General features: G+C 43.4%; 1 protein-coding gene across 1 annotated transcript in view; it reads left to right on the top strand.

Annotated features, from left to right (window-relative positions):
- Positions 1–18,672: 18,672 nt before the first annotated feature.
- Positions 18,673–23,005, top strand: part of GABRQ (gamma-aminobutyric acid type A receptor subunit theta) — a 93,063-nt gene continuing 88,730 nt past the window's right edge. The window contains exon 1 of the mRNA XM_039486901.1: positions 18,673–18,752. Coding sequence (XP_039342835.1) covers positions 18,673–18,752 — 80 coding nt within the window. The remainder of the gene's footprint in view (positions 18,753–23,005) is intronic.

Below are 23,005 nucleotides of genomic sequence, written 5' to 3'. Positions count from 1 at the left end.
GGGGACTGGAGAAAAAATAGTGCCAGAGGCACCTGTCAGCCACACATTCTCCCTTCCCACAGGTGCCCAGCTCTTGCCTCCCTTGGGGCATCTAAGCTCACATATATGAGCTGAGATATGGGGGGCCTTGCCCCTCTGGGGGCCTATGAGGCCCTCTCATTTCCCCCCATGTGTGTGCCAGGATCTGGGGGGCCTGTGCCCATCCACCAGGGGTTGGACCCCCTCTTTTCTCCCTGATATGAGCCAGGTTTGGGGGATTGCCCTTTTGGGAGGATCTCAGGTCCCTCCCTGCCCCTCATATGAATCAAGATGTGTCAAAGTTCTGCCCCTTTGGGTGGGATGCTCAGAAGAGGTATATTTCATGCTATCACAGGCTCTAACACACTCAGGAGTGGGATGAGAATACCCACTAAGATGAATGGAGTGGTTCGCATGTTTCAGAGCTATTGTTTCAGGATGTATTCCATGGGATGTTCTCATTCAGCTGAAAACCCCCAACCGTGGTGAATGAACCACTTCACACCATTCAGAGTCTCCTATGCTGCAGAAGGGTGTGGAGAGGAGCCCTTTTCCCTCCATTCCCATTTATCCTTCCTGTTAAAAGAATGGCACTTCTAAATGCTCTAAAATCTGCATGCTTCTATGGATTTCCAAGGAAATGTGCTATGCCTTATGAGAGTGCAAAGTAGGGTTTGTGATCCAAATGTGGGGTCATATGAGCCAGTAGTTCTGGAAATATAAGCCCCCTCCAAAACATCCATTTTTCAGAAAGTTTCTAGGTGGGTTTTTTTGTGTGCAGAGCTAGAGATCAAACTATGGCTGTGATGTGGGTCAAAATGACTCAGTGTGGGTCACTTTTTACCCAAGGTAATGCATGGGTTTAGGGGACCCAAATTATGAATGGAATTTGAGAACTTCAAGTTGATCAAAACTCAAGCTTCTAAAAACCAGGAAATGCAGAGTTAAAGTTGCTCATGCAAATTATTCCCATTGGCTACTACCAGCTCCAGAGGACCAGAGGGCAACCTTTCCCTGTTTGTCCTTTTATAGTGCTAGATGGAATCATGTGGGTGAAAGAGACTGGGTTGTAAAAGGAGGGGAAGAGCCTGTACATTTCAGCAACTTTGGGACTGAAAGAGTAAAGTATAACAGAGCATATTGGGGCACTGATGCAAGAGGGCGGAATTAAGGCTAAATGGAAAAAAATAACTTTGCATATCCTGGCTTTTAGAACTTGAAGTTTTGCACAACTGAGTGTTCTGGAAGAGGATGTCGTGCCACCAAGCAGCCTTAACTTGGCAGTAACATAGGTTTTTGCCATTGAATTTAGATAAATTAGATGTAATCAAAACTGCAGGGCCTGAGAAAATTTACCCTAGAGTACTTAAGGAATTAGCTGAAGAAATCTTGGAACCGTTGGCGATTATCTTTAACTCATGGAGAAGAGGTGAGGTCCTGAATGACTGGAGAAGGGCAAATATAGTACCTGTTTTTAAAAAGGGGAACAAAGAGGACCTGGGGACTTATAGACCAATAAGTCTAATTTCAATACCTGGAAAGATAGTGGAACAAATTATTAAACAATCAGTTTGTAAGCACCTAGAGGATAATAGAGTAATAACCAATATGGATTTGTCAAGACCAAATCATGCTAAATTAATTTCCACCCTTGAGAGGTTACTGACCTAATGGATAGGGGGAAGGTGTAGATGTGATATGTTTTCATTTTAGCAAGGCTTTTGACCCAGTCCCACAGAATATTCTCATAAGCAAACTAGGGACATGTGGTTTTGATGAAATTACTATAAGGTGGATGCACAACTGGTTAGAAGACCACACGCAAAGGGCAGTTATCAACGGATGGTTGTTAAACTAGGGGGATCCTGAAGGGGTCAGTCCTGTGTCTGGTACTATTCAATATTTTCATAAATGTCTTGGATGATGGAGTTGAGAGTATGCTTATAAAAGTTGTGAATGACACCAAACTGGAGAATTCAAAATGACCTTGACAAATTGGAGAATTATTCTGAAATCAACAAGATGAAATTAAATAAAGACAAGTGCAAAGTACTACATTTATGAAGGAAAATCAAATGCCCAACTACAAAATGGGGAATAACTGATAGTACTGCTGAAAAGGATCTGGGGATTATAATGACTCACAAAGTAAATGAGGGCTTGTCTACACTGGCAATTTACAGCGCTGCAACTTTCTTGCTCAGTGGTGTGAAAAAACACCGCTCCCGAGCGCAGCAAGTTTCAGTGCTTTAAAGCACCAGTGTAGACAGTGCACCCAGCGCTGGTAGCTATGCCCTTGCGGAGGTGGGTTTTTTAGAGTGCTGGACGAGCTCTCTCCCAGTGCTCTGCCGTGACTACACAAGCCACATTAAAGCACTTCCATGGCAGCGCTGCCGCAGCAGCGCTTTAGCATTGCCAGTGTAGACTAGCCCTCAGTCAACAATGTGAGGCAGTTGAGAAAAGCTGGGCCCATTTAGTCTTGAGAAAAGAAGGCTGAGGGGGGACCTGATAACAGTCTTCAGATATGCTCAGGGCTGTTATAAAGAGGATGGTAATCAATTGTTCTCCATGTCCACTGAAGGTAGAACAAGAAACAATTAGCTTAATCTCCACTAAGGGAGATTAGATAGTAGGAAAAGCCTTCCAACTATCAGGATAGTTAAGTACGGAAATAGACTTCAAAGAGGGGATATGGAATCCTAAAATTTTTAAGAACATATTAGACAAAAACATTTAGCAGATAAAGTCTAAGTATACTTTTCCTCAGTGCAGGGGGCTGGACTAGATGACCTGTCAAGGTCCCTTCCAGCCCTACATTTCTATGATTTAACTGCATTTCTACGGTGAGGAGTGATGGCATGCATGACATTTGGGGATTCCCTGTTTCCTCCCTCTCCAGCACAAATGTGCTCAGTATACAAGCAAGAACAAGCCTTTTGCCCAGCAAATTTATCTGAGAGTCAAGCTGGGGTCTTCCTGGCTCAAGCAGTAAAGATGATGCACTGGGAACTGTTTAGCCATTTTGCTGATGGTGGTGTGCAAGAAGGACTGGACTCGAGATCATTCTTGGGGCTGTACTGCAGGGTTAGCAGGAGGAAATAGTGAAACATCTTTGTGACTAATATCAGCAGATCTGACTTGGGCCTGATTGTCTTCCCATGCAAGTAAATCGGGAGTAACTCCATAGAAGACAGTGAAGTTCACATCATAAGCAATAAGGAGCATGCATTTCCTGGCACCATAGCTGTCTGGAGGGCATGCAGGCCCTTGTCCCTTCCTTGGACCTTTTACCCAGCCAGTCACAATATGATGGGAAATTCCAGTCCCCAAGGGAATTACTGCTAGTGCAAACCATGATCATATAAATGCAAACAGGAAATAAAATAATGATGGTCTGTTATGTGTGAAATTCAAATCTGAACTGTCCATTGCCACAGATCAGGAGTTCTGCTTACAGCCCTGAAGCCAGATCCTCTAATGGTGTAAGTCAGTGTTGCTCCACTGAAATCAGGAGAGCTACACCAATTTACACCAGCTATTGCACAGCAGTTAATGACCTGGAGGGATACAAGAAGAGGGAAGGGTTTTAGTTTGGACGTTCCATTAGCATTACCCATAGACATGTGTGGCTGGAAATTGCTTGGGGCCATTAGGCAAATGGACAGGGCCAAAGAAATGTTGATTTTATTCAAAGCAATTTTACAAACCTGTAATAAAAAGAACTGCCCTAAATACCCTAAACAAAGTGAATCCAATAATCTGTGAAGGGGCAAGGCTCAGACTAAGGCAGCCCTCTGCATGGGCATGCTGGTGCTTGGGGAGGAACAAGGGCTGCTTAAGGATAGTACCCTGGAATTGCTCACCTCTCCTAAAGGGGCAGGGCCATGGCTGCTTGCTGAACCCTAGAAAGGGATGTGGCGGCAGCTGAGCTCCCAGGAGGTGCTGTGTTTCCCTGTAGCACAATGCATCTCAGAGCTCCCACTACTCTAGTCTGTGCCTTAGTGGCATAAGAACATGAGAACGGCCATACTGGGTTCAATCAATGGTCCATCTAGCCCAGCATCCTGTGTTCTGACAGTGGCCAGTGCCAGGTGCTTCAGAGGGAATGAACAGAACAGGGCAATTTTCGAGTGATCCATCCCCTGTCATCCAGTTCCAGTTTCTAGCAGTGAGAGGTTTAGGAACACCCAGAGCATGGTGTTGCATCCCTGACCATCTTGGCTAATAGTCATTGATGGCCCTATCTTCCATGAATTTATCTAATTCTTTTTTGAACCCAGTTATACTTTTGGTCTTCACAACATCCCCTGGCAACGAGTTCCACAGGTTGACTGCGTTGTGTGAAGAAGTATTTTTTTATGTTTGCTATTAATAGGCAGCAGGTTTAAAACATTGGGTGACCCTGGGTTCTTGTGTTATGTGAAGGGGCAAATAATACTTTCTCTGCACCAGTCATGATTTTACAGAACTCTATTGTATCCTTCCTTAGTCATCTTTCTTCTAAACTGAACAGTCCCAGCCTTTTTAATTTCTCCTCAGATGGAAGCTGTTCCATACCCCTAATCACTTTTTGTTGCCCTTCTCTGTACCTTTTCCAATTCTAACATCTCTCTTTTGAGATGGGGTGACCAGAACTGCACATAGTGTACAAGATTTGGGTGTGCCATTGATTTATATAGTGTCTTTATGATATTTTCTGTCTTATTATCTATCTCTTTCCTAATTGTTCCTAACATTCTGTTAACTTTTTTTACTGCTGCTGCACACTGAGCAGATGTTTTCAGAGAACTATACACAGTGACTCTAAGATCTCTTTCTTGAGTGATAACAGCTATCTTAGACCTCATCATTTTGTGTGCACAGTTGGGATTATGTTTTCTAATGTGCATTACTTTGTATTTATCATCATTGAATTTCATCTGCCATTTTGTTGCCCAGTCTCCCAGTTCTGTGAGATCCCTTTGTAACTTTTTGCAGTCAGTTACTATCTTAAGTAATTTTGTATCATCTGCAAACTTTGCCACCTCACTGTTCACCTCCCTTTCCAGATTATTTATGAACATGTTGAACAGTACTGGTCCCAGTAGAGACCTCTGGGGGATCCCGCTATTTACCTCTCTCCACTGTGAAAACTGACCATTTCTTTCTACCCTTGTTTCCTGTCTTTTAACCAGTTACTGATCCGTAAGAGGACCTTCCCTCTTATCCCATGACTGCCTACTTTATTTAAGAGACTTTGGTGTGGAACCTTGTCAAAGGCTTTCTAAAAGTCCAAGTACACTATATCAACTTGATCGCTCTTGTCCCCATGCTTGTTGACACCCTCAAAGAATTCTATTAGATTGGTGAGGCAAGATTTCCCTTTACAAATGCTGTGTTGTCTCTTCCTCAACATAATGTATTCATCTGTGTGTCTTATAATTTTGTTCTTAACCAATTTGCCTCGTACTGAAGTTAGCCTTATTGGCCTGTAATTATCAGGATTGCCTTTGGAAACTATTTTAAAACTTGGTGTTACACTCGTTACCCTCTAGTCATCTGATAATAGAGGCTGATTTAAGTGATAGGTTATGCACCACAGTTAGTAGTTTTGCAATTTCATATCTGAGTTTCTTCAGAACTCTTGAGTGAATACCACCTGGTCTTGGTAACTTAGTATCGTTTAATTTATCCATTTGTTCCAAAGCCTCCTCTTTTGACACCTCAATCTGGGACAGTTCCTCAGATTTGTGTTCTAAAAAGAATGGCTCAGGTGTGGGAACCTCCCTCACATCCTCTGTAGTGAAGACTGATGCAAAGAATTAAGTTAGCTTCTCCACAACAACCTTGTGTGCTCCTCTAGCACCTTGATCATCCAGTGGCCCCACTGATTGATTGGGAGGGTTCCTGCTTCTGATGTACTCCAAAAATTTTGCTGTTAGTTTCTGTATCTTTTGCTTGTTGTTTTTCTAATTCTTTTTTGGCCTGCCTAATTATACTGTTGTACTTGCCAGAGTTTATGCTCCTTTCTATTTTCCTCAGTAGGATCTGACTTCCAATTTTTAAAGGATACCTTTTTGCCTCTAACTGTCTCTTTCGCTCTGTTGTTTAGCCATGGTGGCATTTTTTTGGTCTTCTTGCTTTTTATTTTATTTATTTGGGGTATACAGTTAGTTTGAGCCTCTATTATGGTGCTTTTAAATAGTTTCCATGTAGTTTGCAGGCATTTCACTCTTGTGACTCTTCCTTTTAATTTCCATTTAACTAGATTTCCTTTTTTGTGAAGTTCCCTTTTTTAAAGATAAATGCTGAAGTGGTGGGTTTCTTTGTTCCTACAAGAATGTTAAATTTATTACATTATGGTTGCTATTACCACACAGTTCAGCTATATTAACATCTTGGACCAGAGAGCCACTTAGGACTAAATCAAGAGTGGCCCTGAATGGACAGTACATTATTGGAAATAACCATCACTGATGGTCTAGATCAGTGGTCTCAAAAGTGGGGTGTGCACAACCCACGGGGTGTGCAAGAGGATCATTGGGGGTGCGCGGCCAGAGGAGTGCTTTTTTTTTGCATCAGCAAAAATGGTAGAGCCAGTGCGAGAGGGGGGGGGTGTGCTCAAAATTTTTTTTACTGATAGGCGTGTGCAATCAAAAAAGTTTGGAGACCACTGGTCTAGATTGGCGGCTCTAAACCTTTCCAAACTACTCTAGCCCTTTCATGAGTCTGCTTTGTCTTGCATACTCTCAAGTTTCACCTCGCTTAAAAACTAATTGCTTACAAAATCACACATAAAAATACAAAAGTGTCACAGCACACTAGTACTGAAAAATGGTTTACTTATTTGTTTTTACCATATAATTATAAATCAATTTGAATATAAATATTGTACTTACATTTCAGTGTATAGTATAAAAAGTAGTATAAACATCTCATTGTCTGTGTGAAACTTTAGTGTGTTCTGACTTCGCTAGTGCTTTTTATGTAGCCTGTTGCAAAACTAGGCAAATATCTAGATGAGTTGATGGACCCTGTGGAAACCTTTTGTGACCCCAGGGGTACGTGTACCCCTGGTTGAGAACCAGTGGTCTAGATGACCTCCTGGTCCCTTCTGGCCTTAAAGTCTATGACTCTATCACTTGACCATGTCCTGCTAACTTAAAATGAGAGAGGGGCCAAAGCCAGAAGGCTCTATTTACAGCTCTGAAAGGTCAGATTCACATCTGATGCTGAACCTGAACCTCAGGCCCATCTTCATCACAGCAGATGTAGGATTTTAGGGGAGATTGAAGACAGGATATCAGGTGGCTTTACAGATTTTGATGGAGGGGTTCTTCCAGTGTATGAGGAATAGCAAGCGAGGCGATACCTGTGGGAAAAGCAGACACGTGAGTGATCTGAGAGTTAACGGTCAGGAAATGCTCTCTGGCCTGGAGAAAAGTCCCTTATTTATTCTAGTCCACTGGCTGTGACATTTGCCATTTTCCAAACAAAAACAAACCCACTTTCTTAGCATTTCCTGTTGTACCCATCACCGCGGCATCTAAGTGCTTATGTAACACCGGCTCTTTTTTCTGATTGCTCTCTTCATTTCTTTTTCACTTGTCCTTGTTCTTGGATGCAGAAACCATTGCTTCTGGAAGATTTCAACTCTAAAAAATGAGCAGGCCATCTGCTCCTTCCCATGAGTGGAGGATGGGGCAGGGGGATCTTTACCAAGCTTGAGTACAGACATTGAAAGAAAAGTGGCACATAAATGTTAATTATGTTGGGAAGTTAAACAGCTACTTCTTGTTTACTACTGTGAGATCTTCACGGCCAAAGGTAACTCCTTACAGCTAAGGAGCACTGGTGCATGTTGTGTTTCAGATGCCCTCTAGTGATAGCTCCAGTTATATTACTTCCTAATGCAGGACATTTCCTATTAGAATACCCTACCCAGAATAATTTAACTGTCTGTCTGCTTGATGAGAAAACGTTGGATTATTATCAGCAAACCTAACTGTCTCCATCCTTAGTCTACAGGAATTCACTAGACTGCCTTGCTGTCCATGCAAAGCTTCCAGAAAAGTGTTGGTTTAGCTTTCCACACCAGTCCCTGCAACTGAACCCTTTCCCCCCCTGCAATGACTCTGAAACATGGTGGGAACTCATGCAGAGACAGAGAGGAAAGGGAAAAGTGAGATAATCCATGAAGAAATGTTTCTACGACTTCTGTGCCAAAGTGACTCAGATAGGTCATGGTCTCTGGCCCACAGTATTATGTGCATTATGTTGGGGCTCTTCAGGCTTCAGCGTACAACAAAGTACAGGTCATGAGCAGCAGCAGTAGGTGTGGGGTCTCTGGCAGGGTAACGAGGCAGAGCAGTGAGGAGAGAGCACAAGTGAAGGATCTGACAGCAGAGGTCATGGTTTCTGGGAAGCGCTCAGAGCAACGGGCTATAGAAAACCCCCTTCCCCCAGTTTGTCTCTTCGGTGTTCTGACAAACATTTTCCAACAACCCCTCAAGATGAGCTCGGGAACTAGACTGAGCTCCAGAAATTCCCAGTTCATCTTGTTCTCAGCCAAAAGACAGTCACCCCCCAATGCTGTGGAAAGAACTAAGAAAGGAGAATGGGAACGGACTTTGGGCTTTGAGGGGGCTTCAGGGGATTCTTTCTCTTCCAAAGAAAAACAAATAATCACACTATATTGTTCAAAACAGTATTTAATGGCAAAAGTGCATCTGACCCTAATGAGAGTCAGTGGATGTGAGTGGATAATTCAGAGCAAATTATTTGTTCAGTGAATGTGGCCTCTTGCCCAATAGCAGATTACAGTTTCTTTGCACGTAATTGTCATTCCACAACTAGCTTTTCAGATGTTATTTAGCCTATGGCTGGATTGTACATATTAGACACTTGAGCTGTGTTCCTTAGTTGTGATTGTATGCAGTGTTGTTGTGGCCATGTTAGTCCCAGGGTATTAGAGAAACAAGGAGAGTGAGGTCAGATCTTTTATTGGACTAACTTCTGCTGGTGAGAGAGACAAGCTTTGGAACTTACACAGAGCTCTTCTTCAAGTAGCTAGTTGTGAGTGGTTAAGTGAGTCATGTAACACTGGTTTTGTTCCCTGATTGGATGAGCTCATGAGCACAAACACTGCCACATGTGAATTTAAAATTTGCTCTCCACCTGTGACTTTGAAATTCACTCTTCACAAACCTTTTGGCCAATCAAATTCAATCATTCTCATGTTTGCAGAAAAGAGAAATATGAAAGTGGTGTAAAGATTAGTGGGTCTAGTTCATTTAAAAAAAATTCAAACCAATATTCCCAGCAATGGGGATCTTTTTGGTTTGTTCTCCCAGTGTTTGAAATCTGTGAAATACAGTCCTGTATCAGGGCAGGAAAAGCCTAAAGTGCCTATGATAGATCTGCCCACGTGCTTCCTAATTTAAGCGTAGGTGACTCTGCTTCTGTACCAAATCATTTAGATAGGAAATGGAAACCAGCTCCTGTGAAGCTCAAAGCATCTACCTGGCGTTCATACATAATTGAACCCCCGCAGGATGAAGTACTGAAGTGCAATAGACAACAACTGATAAAAACAAAAGAGGTAGTTAATAAAAGCCTTAAGAGGCCAGAGGGCTGAATATTCAGCAGAGGGCCAGGAGCGGGCGCACACCTTACTGCAAGGGGTAGAGGAGCAGCTGGGCAGAGGAAGCCAGAGAATCCAGTGAGTGTAGGAGCAGGGAATAGAACCCCACGGTGGAGGGGTAAGAAGAAAGACACAATTGTGGGCCTGTCCCAGTGCCAATGCACGGTGGGGGGCAGGGCACAAGGATCTCCTTTCAGCAGGGGCAGCCATGAAGTATCTGTCTGCATTCCCTGAGTACAGGGCTGGGCACGGGGGGAAGCACTAGTCCTCAAAGGCCCAGAGGGGACATGTCGGGGTGGGCTGAATGAAGCTGCCTCTCCCATGACCAGAGCCTAAAGGGTGGGCAAGTTACTATGTCATGCCCAATGGTCTAATTGAGGCCAAAGGTGAGCAGCTCCTCTACAGAGCACCTGTGGGCATTGTGGCTGCCCCTGGCCTCCCTCCACTGCCGCCGCAGGGGGCACCATATCCCCAGCACTGCTTGGACTCCATTCAGCCATAGCTGTGTAATGCAGTCAACTGCAGCACGTGAGACAAAGAGGCAGACCTAGTCCTTTCACCACTTAAGAACTGGTCTCTGATACAAAGCAATAGGAGACTGATCTAACCCTTGAAACAGGAACCTCCTACTACTGGGAGCTGGCACTTTCTGTGCTGAGGGCATTCTTTGATTTGGGGGCTAATCGCTTTCATAGGCTTCTTCTCAGTAAGGACACATCTATGTTGTCCTTTCTCCACAGATAATCTGCTTTCTACTGACACTGAGTTTTACTGATGATCTTATCACCCGGTCGTAAAACTCTGTCTGTAGTGTGCTCTAAAGGTCTGGTTAGGAGAACAGCCTTTACCCAACCCTCTTTCTGTGTCTGCAAAATGGCAGGCACTAAGGAAGTCCCTAAGTGCTGGACTGTGCCCATAAATACCAAGCAGTGCTGTTGAATGTCTCAGAGTATGGGGCAAGGATGAGAGTCTGCTGGCTGAGGCTCAATCCAGACAGGTTGGAAGTGGTGTTTGCCAGCATGGTCGTGTGGCCTGGAGGATTTGGCATGGATTGTATCTGCCCCTTAATTTAAGGGGTATGACCACTCTTTGTCACTCATGCTTACAACCTGCAGAAGGGTTCAGTTGCATCTCTAGCTATTGTTAGATGATCATGTAGCAACAATGAACAGCACAGGGGTTTTGTTTGTTTGTTTGTTTTTTACTTGCATCAAGCCAGCGAGATAGTGAGAGTGCCTTTTGGATGTGGGCTTTGCTACTGTAAAAAGAGAAGTGCTCTAAAATCAACAAGGTAAAATTCAATACAGACAAGTGCAAATTACTTCACTTAAGATGGAAAAATCAAATGCAGAGCTACAAAATGGGGAATAATTGGCTACGCAACAGTACTGCAGAAGAGGAGCTGGGGGTTATAGTGGATCACAAATTGAATAGGAGTCAACAGTGTGATATCATTTTGAACAGGAGGTATTTTCCTGCTCTACTTGGCAATGGTGAGGCCTCAGTTGGAGTACTGTGTCCAGTTCTGGGGGCCACACTTTACGAAAGATGTGGACAAATTGAGGAGAGTCCAAAGAAGAGCAACAAAAATGATAAAGGTTTTAGAAAACCTGACCCATAAGGAAAAGTTAAAAGAATTGCGCATGTTTAGTCTTGAGAAAGGACGACTGAGTGGGGACCTGATGGCAGTCTCCAAATATGGTAAGGGCTGTGATCTCAGTTCTCCATGTCCACTGAAGGCAGGACAAGAAGTAATGAGCTTAATCTGCAGCAAGGAAGATTTAGGTCAGATATTGGGAAAAATTTTCCAACTAACTATATATAAGCTAAGCAATGTATAGGGCTAAAGAAGAGGGGATGGAAACAGGATAAACACTTGCCAGGGATGGTCTCAGTATACCTCCAGACTTATAGTTCTATGATTCAATGCCTATGCCAGCTAGAGACAAGATTATGGCTATGGTGTTTATTAAGTGTGACGTCTGTGCTGGGGTCACGTGACCCCAGTGCTCTGGTACCTATTAACTCTGCAAGGAGTTCAAGGTGTTGGTTTTGATTAGGGCTGTCAAGAGATTACAAAAATTAATCTTGATTAATCATGCAATTAATGGTGCTGTTAATAACAGAATACTATTTATATAAATATTTTTGGATGTCTTCCACATTTTCAAATATATTGATTTCAATTACAACACAGAATACAAAGTGTACAGTGCTCACTTTATATTTATTTTTTATTATAAATATTTGCACTGTAAAAATAAAAGAAAGTATTTTTCAATTCACTTCATAAAAGTACTGTAGTGCAATCTCTTTAGCATGAAAGTTGAACTTACAAATGTAGAATTATGTACAAAAAATAACTGCATTCAAAAACAAAACAATGTAAAACTTTAGAGCCTACAAGTCCACTCAGTCCTACTTCTTGTTCAGCCAATCACTCAGACAAACAGGATTGTTTACATTTGCAGGAGACAATGCTGCCCGCTTCTCATTTACAGTGTCACCTGAAAGTGAGAACAGGCATTTGCATGGCATTGTTGTAGCCGGCGTTGCAAGATATTTATGTGCCAGATGTGCTAAAGTTTCTTATGTCCCTTCATGATTCAACCACCATTCCAGAGGACATGAGTCCATGCTGATGATGGCTTCCACTCGATAATAATCCAAAGCAGTGCAGACCAACACACGTTTATTTTCATCATCTGAGTCAGATGCCACCAGTAGAAGGTTTTTTTTTTTTTATTTTTTGGGGTTTTGTCTCTTTATACATCGTGTTTTGTTTTTTTTTTTTTGAAAGCATGCTTCAGACCTCGTCCTGATGATCATTTTTTTTTTTTTTGATTTTTTTTTTTTGGGTCGAATCGAATACTATACTAGAGCTCTCATTGAAATCATTTTTTTTTTTGTTTTGTCAAATCTGCAGTGAAAGTGTGAAAAAACAAACAAAACAAATGGTCATCAACATCTGAGATTACATGAAATATATGGTCGAATGTGGGTAAAACACAGCAGGAGACATACAATTCTCCCCCAAGGAGTTTAGTCACAAATTTAATTAACACATTATTTTTTTTAACAAGCATCATCAGCATGAAAGCATGTCCTCTGGAATGGTGGCCAAAGCATGAAGGGGCATATGAACGTTTAGCATATCTGGCACATAAATACCTTGCAATGCCGGCTACAAAAGTGCCATGCGACCTTCTGTTCTCACTTTCAGGTGACACTGTAAATAGGAAGAGGGCAGCATTATCTCCTGTAATTGTAAACAAACTTGTTTCTCTTAGCTGAATAAGAAGTAGGACTGAGTGGACTTGTAAGCTCTAAAGTTCTACATTGTTTTTGTTTTTGAGTAAAGTTTTATGTAACAAAAAAAAATCTACATTTGTAAGTTGCGCTTTCATGATAAAGAGATTGCAATACAGTATTTGTATGAGGTGAACTGAAAAATACTCTTTCTTTTGTTTATCATTTTTACAGTGCAGATATTTGTAATAAAAAATAATATAAAGTGAGTACGGTACACTTTGTAGTCTATGTTGGATTGAAATCAATATATTTGAAAATGCAGAAAAACATCCAAAATATTTAATAAATTTCAATTGGTATTCTATTGTTTAACAGTGTGATTAAAGCTGCAATTAATCACGATTAATTTTTTTGAGTTAATTGCGTGAGTTAACCATGATTAATTGAGGGCCCTAGTTTTGATCTACTAAGATATAAATGGCCTGGGACCTGCCTAGTTCCGAGGCCACTTCTTTGTCAGTTTCCCCATCTGTATTTTTTGTGTGAAGTACACTGAGAACTTTAGAGGAGAGATGCTCCATAAGGGCTAATTATTGTCACACAGTGTGTCAGGGTTTCCAGCAGGCTGCTAGCTTGCTGGGCTGTGAACTTCAGCAGGTGAACTTCTAATCTCTGTTATGTCCAGATTGTGAACTGCACTTGCCACTAGGCCAGTGCAACAGCAATGAAGGGGTTCATGAAAATATCTGCCCATGGAGACGAAATATCTGCAAATAGGACATGGTGGGTGCTCTTAGAAAACTCATTCCAGTCTAGAGGTGCCTGTTTTTGACTATAGAGAATATAGCTGCATTCAGCCACTGTATGTCAGCACTATTGCCTAAATGAAATACCAACACATAAAGATGGTGGAAAGTGCTTCCTCTGAAGCATCTGGGGGCAGGGGGAAGCTCCCTGTGAATGTAGAGGGAGGGAAAGAAGGAGGAGTGAGGGGAGGTACTCAGACTCAGTGTGGGGGAAGCAAGGCAGCTCCAGGCTGGAACGGTGGGTTCCCAGTCCAGCCCCTCCAGGTCCCACTCCCAAGTGCCATAGTGGCCTCTACAGCATCTCTGGATACTCCCACTGGGTATGCAGGTGTATGCAAGGGAAGAGCCCCCACAATATTTCCATTGCAGGGGCACTAGTTCCCCTTGCACAAACTCCACAGTTCACCGCCCTGTCTGGTATTGGCCCCTGTAGGAGACAGGACACTGACCTAAAGGGAGCATAATTCTGACCCACTCTGCCAATTCCTGTGTCCCTACTGGAGTAGACAAGCAGTGCCAGTGTACTTCCTTAGCCATGTTACACCACATGCTGTTAATACAGGTGGGCTTGGAAGGATTACATTTGTATTGGTAAATGTAGATTTCACCAAAGAGACACAAACCGACAAAAAATATTTCCATCGATGATAATCGAAATTTACTGACAGCATTTTACTTACTTTGCTTACTTGAGAGCTTTTCATTGGAGTGTGATTTAAGGATATTTACTTTGTCCATTTTGACACATTATGTTGGCAGTCTGTCTTTTAACATACCAGTTATAAAGCTTTACCTCTTATAATCACATTGTCTGCTGTCATAAAATAATTGTTGACTGATCCCCTGTAATTTCCCACAAATTTGAAAATTTAAACCAATGAAAATTGGAAAAAAATGCTAAAGCCTCATAATTCTGTGCAACTGAGAAAATTTAAAAAGATAAAAATTGGAAAAAATGCTTAAAAATAAACATCACTATTATCTGCCAAAGTTATAAAAAGAATTGAATTGTTCCAAGCCTAAATATACAGGCGCTGTCATGTCATTTGTTGAAGAAACGTGTCTGACTAGTTGACTTTGGGGCTTATCGCCTATTAAATAGAATGCAAGTTCCGGGTGCATACAGCCCTGGTGCTAATAATCCGCTTGACATGTGTCCCATGTAGCTAGGCAAAGGCAGGTTAGGGTTAAAATGCAGCTAAATATTTTCATTACGAGCAGTCAGGTGCAATGATCTAGGTTTGATCCATCTCTATGTCTATGTCAGAGGAGTAGGAAAATAGGAGGAGTTTTGGATAGGGGTTGACCATATATAATTTCCACTCCCCTTCCCAGTTGGCCTTGGGTGATGCCTGACCTGAGACCCCATCGTGTACCTCCTCTAGAGATTACATTTCTCTCAGTCATGAGAGAGCCCACTTCTTTTACACACCTCCGTCTCCTAACCCATTGCCAGGAGTCCCACCTGCTTGTATTTGTCTTAAGTCGGCAGGAGGGATGAATGTCCAGGCTGTGATGGCACAACACAGGGTTGCAATATTACACACTATACCTGGGGTCGGCAACCTTTCAGCAGTCGTGTGCCGAGTCTTCATTTATTCACTCTAATTTAAGGTTTCACGTGCTGGTAATACATTTTAACATTTTTAGAAGGTCTCTTTCTGTAAGTCTATAATATAGAACTAAACTATTGTTGTATGTAAAGTAAATAAGGTTTTTAAAATGTTTAAGAAGCTTCATTTAAATTAAATTAAAATGCAGAGCCCCTGGACCGGTGGCCAGGACCCAGGCAGCGTGAGTGCCACTACAAATCAGGTTGCCTACCTCTGCACCGTACCGTCACGAGTCTGCATCACGCCGCAGCTGACTCAGCGTCGCGATGGGGAGAGGCAGCTCCTGTCGCAATGTAACGGTGGCACCCTAGGATTAAAGCACAGAGAGGGCAGCTCCCCCTCCTCCCCCTGGCCTGGGTAATCACTTCCCCTCCCACCATGTCCCCCTGATGTGGGTAAGTAGCACTCGCCACAGATCCCCGTCCTGTTCCAATCTGCTTTAATCTCTGTGGGGGACTCTGAAAAACCTGGCCCAGAACAAAGCACATAGAACCCCAAGAGGCTGCTGTTCTTGTCCCCCTACTGGCCCTAGCAGGGAGGCTCTGACCAGGTCCTCAGGGTCCTCCATTTGCCCCTTCCCCAGGGGCCCAGAAAGCGGGACCCTCTCTGCAGGCTAGGTAGAGTCCGGAGAGAGGCCCTGCTGACTTCTCTCCACACAGCCCCTGAGCATGCTTCACCCTGGCCTGGAGGAGTAGCCTATTGGGGGACTTCAATTTCCACGGTGTGTCCTGGCCTGAGGCTGCCAGCAAGCCTGTTGATACTCACCACAGGTTTGTAAGTGGCTGTCTTTCCTAGCAAACAGAGACCACTAGCTCATTTCACACAGGTCAGTGACGGGCTGTCAGGGCAGCAGCTTGCAATCACTGCTGACCTAGGCTGACTATGAACCAGAGAGAGGCTGCGTTGCTGGCTACTCAATCGCCAACCCAGCCAGTCCTCCAAACCAGCCCTGCCTGGCTTTGGATACCACTGCACCATCAAGGTTTTTTCCTTGTTCCGCCCAGCTCCCATCAGTTATACTCCCCGATCACTGAATGTCGTCTGTCTGTAGTGTGAGTTGGACAGAACATAGCATGGGCTGACAGGGTTGGATCTCTGTTCTGGGAAAGGTAAAGCAAGAGGGAGGGGAGTCACTTGAAAAATTAATCTTCTCTGCTATGAGATGGGGAAGGCAGGGGATTCTCTGCCCTGGGGGAAGGAAAAGGGGGGAACTCTTTCCAGGTATCAACAGAGTAGGGAGTGCCTCTGCAGCAGTGTTCTGCCCGATGAAAGAAAATGAATCTGCATGTTCAATCTTCAGCTCCCATGTGCCTGTCCCCAAGACAGAAGCTTGAGGAACACTAAGCGTTGGCCAGTTCAGCCATTGTGACAAACACATTTCCCTTTTGGCCAACGTGCGTTTGGATAGGATATAAACCCTCATGCTTCAGGGCATAAACCAGCCTCTGCCTGAGGAGGTTAGGAAGAAATTTGTCCACTGTCCTCTGAAGCAGCTGGTAGAGGTGAGGGCCAGGATACTGGACTAGCTGGCTCCATGGTCTGATCGAACCTGGCAGTTCCTATGTTCTTAAAGCAGCAAAGAATCCTGTGGCACCTTATAGACTAACAGATGTTTTGCAGCATGAGCTTTCGTGGGTGAATACCCACTTCTTCGGATGCAAGCAGGCATGCTGCTGCAAGAGAAGAAGAGTATTCATGCTCATCTCACAAACTAAAACATCTGTTAATAAATGCTTTTGCTTTGCTTCTTCTACCAGACTAGACAGCTACCTCTGATACTATGTTCTTAAATAGGCCACCAACCCGGCCCTGGATTCAAGGGCTTGCCAGAATTCATGCCCTGTTCCCAGGAAAAAAAATCCCCCCCAGGAAAGGCTGTAGCTGCATATTTTAGCCAACAGGGCTGGGTTATTGTTTTATTTTATGGGGTTTTATTAGAAAAAGATCCATAGCTGATAAGCATCATGAGGATGACTGTTTGCTTTGTGTCATTACTATTTCAGTGGGCAAATCCACAGCATAATTAGCCGACACTTGGCAGCACTTCCAGAATTTCAGACCCCCAAACTTGTTCTTTGTTGGGCCAATATCTCCGCTCCTGTCTAATTCCAAAAGAGAGAGCCTTTTTCTGGGTCACTGTCTCTCCTTCTTGGGGGAACTCCCGGATTCTCTCCATCATCTGCCAGAAACCTTTAGGAATTCTCCCCAAAGGCTTCCTGTGAATGCTATCAGGCCTCTTAGCCCCACGGGTTAGAGAGACGCACTCGTGCTTTTCCTTCTCCTCCGTGTTCTCATTGAAGGAAAAGGTTTGGTTTTGTGAGCTCAGCAGGCTATTTCAAATGGCCACGGCAGTGATCTGCTCTGTCAACTGAAACGTCTCTCCTCCAGACTTATCCTCTCCCCCCAAAATAACATCCCCCCCCCAATCCCCTCTCCAAACCAGCAGGGGTTAATGTTGTCAGCCATGACGTCAGGATCCTAATTTGCCCATAGATTTTTTTTCCCTTCCCCAATCTACAAAAGTCCCTCTCTCCTCCCCTCCTCTTGTGACTTTGCAATGAGCAGCAAAACTCTACAGGAGCTGCAGCAACAGCATTAAGGAGACATGCAGCTCTGCTTTTGAGAGCAATTCTTTCTGCATACAGGGATTTTTGTTTGTTTGTTTTTTAACCCTTTCACAAAATCCATTCAAGTCACCAGCATCAGGGTGCAAGTAAAATAAAAGCACCCTGGGGCTTGAAAGCCCCCCCTCTTAAAAATAAAAAAAATAAAAGAGGACTGGGCAAACAGATGAGTAAAGGGTAGGTGAAATCCAGAATAAAATTGCATTGCTAGATAACTCTCACCCTCCCCCCCCCCCCACCACACACATACACACACACTTTCTCCTCCTCCTCCTCTTCTCTGAAGGTGGATAACAGGAGCCATGCAACATCTGCAGAACTGGATGGCAAAATAGCAGGGGGAAAATAATCAAAGTGGAGAGTTCAGGGGAGATCGGGTTCTTTTTTCTTTTTTTACCTGTGAGATTTGATTCCACATTTTGCTGAGTCCATTTTGGGGACATTTCATTTTTCTCTCTCTTGGGATTTTCTCCATTGCCAGAGGATGTCTCTTGTTGAAAGGATGCTGAAAGGAAGAAGAGGCGAATTCTTTGACTGGCACTGAAGGGAGGGGGAATATATATTTCCCCCTTTTTTTTTTACTGTCTTGTGCTTTTTTTTTTAAATAAAGGAAATTATTTGTTGTCTTCTTCTTTCCTTTTTCTTTCATTCTTCTTCTTTTTTTTTTTTTGGAGGGGAATTTCAGAAGATCTTCCCCTTCCCTCCAAACATTTTTTTCCTCCATCGTGTTTGTGGAAATGTGGAGATTTCAGGCAGACAGATTGAGTGCATTTGTCTCTGCTTTAGCAGCGCTTTGTCTCGCCTGCTGTGCGCAAAGGTAAGGATTTGATTTCCAGGGTGCAGGGACAGATCGGGGGGCTTGAAGGAGTGGGCTGGGTTTCTTTGGTGGTAGTGGTGGTGGGGGTCTTTCCCCTAAATTGCTTTCCTGATGCCTGCTGTTTCTTATTTCCTAGTCAGTTGCATTTTAGGGGGAGGAGGGGTGCTCATGCATGGGATCTAGAGCAAGCTCTCTGCAGACGGAGCTCACCTCGCAGCTCGTTTGCATCAGAGGCTCCTACTGTAAGCGAAACTGACGCGAATTGGGGGGAATTGACAAAATGAAGCCTTGTACTGGGAACATGGTGTCCAGCGAGCAGAGATGGAACTAAACACAAGCACCGGTCTGTATATATAAGTGACACATGCAAAAACAAACATACACCCTGACATAGCCATGCCTGTGTCTGTACACACAGAGTGCACATGCAACCACACTCACACACGTCCATGCATGTGTGCCTTCACACAGCTATACAGTGTGCATTACAGATGCAATGCATCCATCCATCATGCATACAGATTTATTCATTGCATGCACACATGTAAATATAACCATATGTATTTATGTCCAATGCATACACACACATCTATGCATGTGTGCATCCATATATACTCACACGTGTATATTCATGCAGTATATCATACCACATATACAGTGGACAGTATACTAGATGTGCAATGCAATGTGTGTGTCCATAGATGCCTACTTAGTAATGTATTGCATACATACATGCAGAGATATGACTATATATATGGACACAAGAGATCCATGCATTCACACATGTACACACATCCTTAGTGGACAATGTATGTGGAGTTCATCTATGCATGTATGCATAAGTATGTGTCCACTGAACACACACATACAATGTATACACACTCATTTTCAGTTAACACATATGTGCATTTATACAGAATGCACTCATCAGTGCATTAATAGACAGGGTAGTTATGTATTAGATATATACTCACACATCCTTGTATATATAATAATGCATTACATTAAAACATCTACAGGTCCAGGCACAAATATACATCTCTGTATATACTGAGATCTATGTTCCCTATTTACACAAAGACAGATGCTTACACATATGCACATGTGCAGATCCATGCCCACACACACATCCCTTCCCTCCTACTGCTTAATGCATGACACATACACTGTACACTGAAAAATATACACACTCATGCAAACGCACATGCGCATGTGGATCCTGCCCACTCATATATGCCCATGCACGTGTTTGTTTACACTTGCATATGCATAGATTCAGGTTCACATACTGTATACACATACCCATCACACACACAAAGCTAAATTCATACATGTAATGTACACACACACATCTGTGCTCACTAAGCATCTTGCATGCCCATACAGGATCCATACATTTGGGTGTGTACATACATGTACAGTGCACATGCACACCTGCTCAGCGTCAGGTGTACAATATCCAAAGATACAATTCACACATTGAATATCTATGTATCCTACATGGATACAGACCCATGTTCATAAAGATTTTACTCTTAGCTACAGCCACACACACAATATCCTGTGTAATTACACAGATTGTTTATTCAGAGGAAGATGGATGGCCTTACAGTACAGGCACGGGATTGAGAGGTAGGAGACCTTGGCCCTATTTTTTCTTTCCTAGGATACAAGTAACTCCCATTGACTTCAGTGGGAGATATTTGTAGTTTGTGGGAAAGAATGGGACATCAGGGTTCTAGTCCCAATTCTGCCACAGACTTCCTGTGTGACTTTGGGTATATTGCGTACTCGGTCCCTGCCTTAGTTTCCCTGTCTGTAAAATGGAGGTAATGATATTTTCTGACCTCATGGCTTGTTGTGGGGATAAATAAATGTTTGTAAATTCAATTGAGGAAAGCATCCTATAAGCCTGAAGCATTTTGATTATTATATACATATATGAAAACCCATGCACCTAGTTGCGCACACGCACACACGTACAGATAAATATGCCTGTATCCAGAGTTTGCACAGGTACATACTTACACCGATTCCCAAAATACATATACACATACACGCACAAATACATGCACAAATCTACGTGTGCATGTGGTACATACTTACCTATGCAAATATCCATAACCTATGTATGCACAGACTAGTGTATGAGGATGTACATGTCTGCATTTTCCTGTACACTTGTGTAAAGACATACCTAAATAAATGGGGCACATGTATAGGAAACCCAGCTCATATACACACGGCCATCAGCATATTCACTGAACAGTTTATCCATGTGCCTAGATTGTGCCCAGATAAATATGTTGGTTTATGTTCACACATACACATTCTGATTGAAGGTGTATGCATTGAAAATCCAGGCACACACACAGGCTCATGCATCCAGATCAATAACACATGCACACACTGGTCAATTTACCCATGTTCCTAGACGCACACTCATGCGCTAATATCCATACACCTGTACCCACAGATTCATGCACCTATACATATATATTTTATACATGCACATGTATCTGTGCAGCCAGATTTACAGCATACATAGATCTATATTTTTACCCAGATTCAGCCATCCGTATGCTGATCCATGCACTCAGATCGAGTTGCATGAGGATCCAGGTCCGTACACACACACCTGTGTATACAGATCTCTGCACACGTCACACACACTGATTTGAGCACTCATGTGCATGTAGTTCCATGTTCACATACAGTAAATCCATAAGCATAAATCACAGCCAGATGTACGCACCCGGGGCATGCGGACATGTCAACACAACCCCCCAGCTCCAGGGAGACACCAGGGTTGGCTGGAGGGGTAGTATTGTGTTGCAGCTTTACGTCTTAGACGGATCTGCTGTGAAAGGAAAGATGGCCTGAAAGATGTGTCTTTTTCATGGGATTTGGAGTTTAACCTAGGATTGCAAAGAATGTTGTTTGATGAGGGCATGTGCACCCAAGCTCTATGGAATACAAGGCTTATTCCTTGGACAGAGCTGGGACTATGGTTGGGTTTGGGGGTCACTCAAGTGGAAACAATATGCACTTACATATATTATGGAGCTTCATTCTTGTAGCTTCTTCCTTCCTTCCTAATATTCCACCAGCACTTTCCTTGCCTCTGGGACTATTTATAGCAGGAGATCCCTCTCGTTCATATAGCTGGAAAGAATTGGAACTCCAGTAGCAATGGAGGCTACCGAACCTCCAGATGGAAAACACAGGGCTTGGTAGGGAAAATATCATTATCTAGGCATACCAAGCCAAAGATGGACTCTTCCTCTCTCTCTCTCTAGGTCTGTGTTGCTAAGAAGATATTAGAAGCTGCTGTGTAATATTTATTCTCAGAGGCCAAAGATCATAGATCTATAGTGTGTGTGTAGGAGGGAGAGATCTTTGGTGTGTGGCTAACACGAGAGAATGCCTGGTTGAACTGAGTGCAAAAAGGAGATTGTATAGATGAATGTGTTTGGGCAGGGGGTGAATAGCATGTGGAGTTAAGTGTGTATTAGGTGTGAGAAGTCTGGGTTGTATATAGTGTGTGTGAGAGACAGAAAGTGGCTATTGTGTTGGAGATGAAGTGTGTGTGCAGGGTGAGAGGGAGGCAGCGCATGGAGGTGTGTAACAGAGAGGGAAAATTTGTGTATACTTTGTGTGTTTGACAGAGATACAGTGTATGTGTGTGACTAGAGTGTGGAAGCCCTGTATGTGTGTATGGTAGAGGATGCAGATTTGTGTACAGTGTATGAGAGTGAGTGTGTACACAGTATGAGAGAACACGAGGGGTGTGTGAGTGAGAAGGAAGTTGAAAGGCTGTGAAGTGTGACAAAGATGGAGGCTGTGAGTGTATTGTAGTGTGGGTGTATGTGACAGGGACAGTAAGTGGGGAAGAGTGTGTGTGTGTGTGCAGTGGTAGAAAGAGAATAAGTATCTACAGTGCCCATTTAATAGCCCCTGTGTGCCACCCCCTCCAGGTATTGGTTCACAGGCTTTTTAAACTGTGTGGATGTCCCAAAAGTATGGGATCCCCAGCTGCAGTGTGAAAGAGTGCGAGGATAGCTTTGTGCGTGCAAGACAGTGAGTGTGTGTGTGTGTGAGAGAGAGGAGGGCTACGACTGTGAGAGAGACAGGGAAGGGGTGTTTGTGAGAGGAAAAGCTTGTCTGTGAGGTGGGGAGCGTGTGTGCGTCTGGGCATGCACACCAGGGTTCAGCCTGCAAGCCAGGGAATGCGTCTGCCCTTTGCTTAGGCC

The sequence above is a fragment of the Mauremys reevesii genome, linkage group 9, assembly GCF_016161935.1.
Source record: "Mauremys reevesii isolate NIE-2019 linkage group 9, ASM1616193v1, whole genome shotgun sequence".
Taxonomy (NCBI): Eukaryota; Metazoa; Chordata; order Testudines; family Geoemydidae; genus Mauremys; species Mauremys reevesii.
Note: the sequence above shows the minus strand (reverse complement) of the source record. Positions and strands in the feature narration are given on the sequence as shown.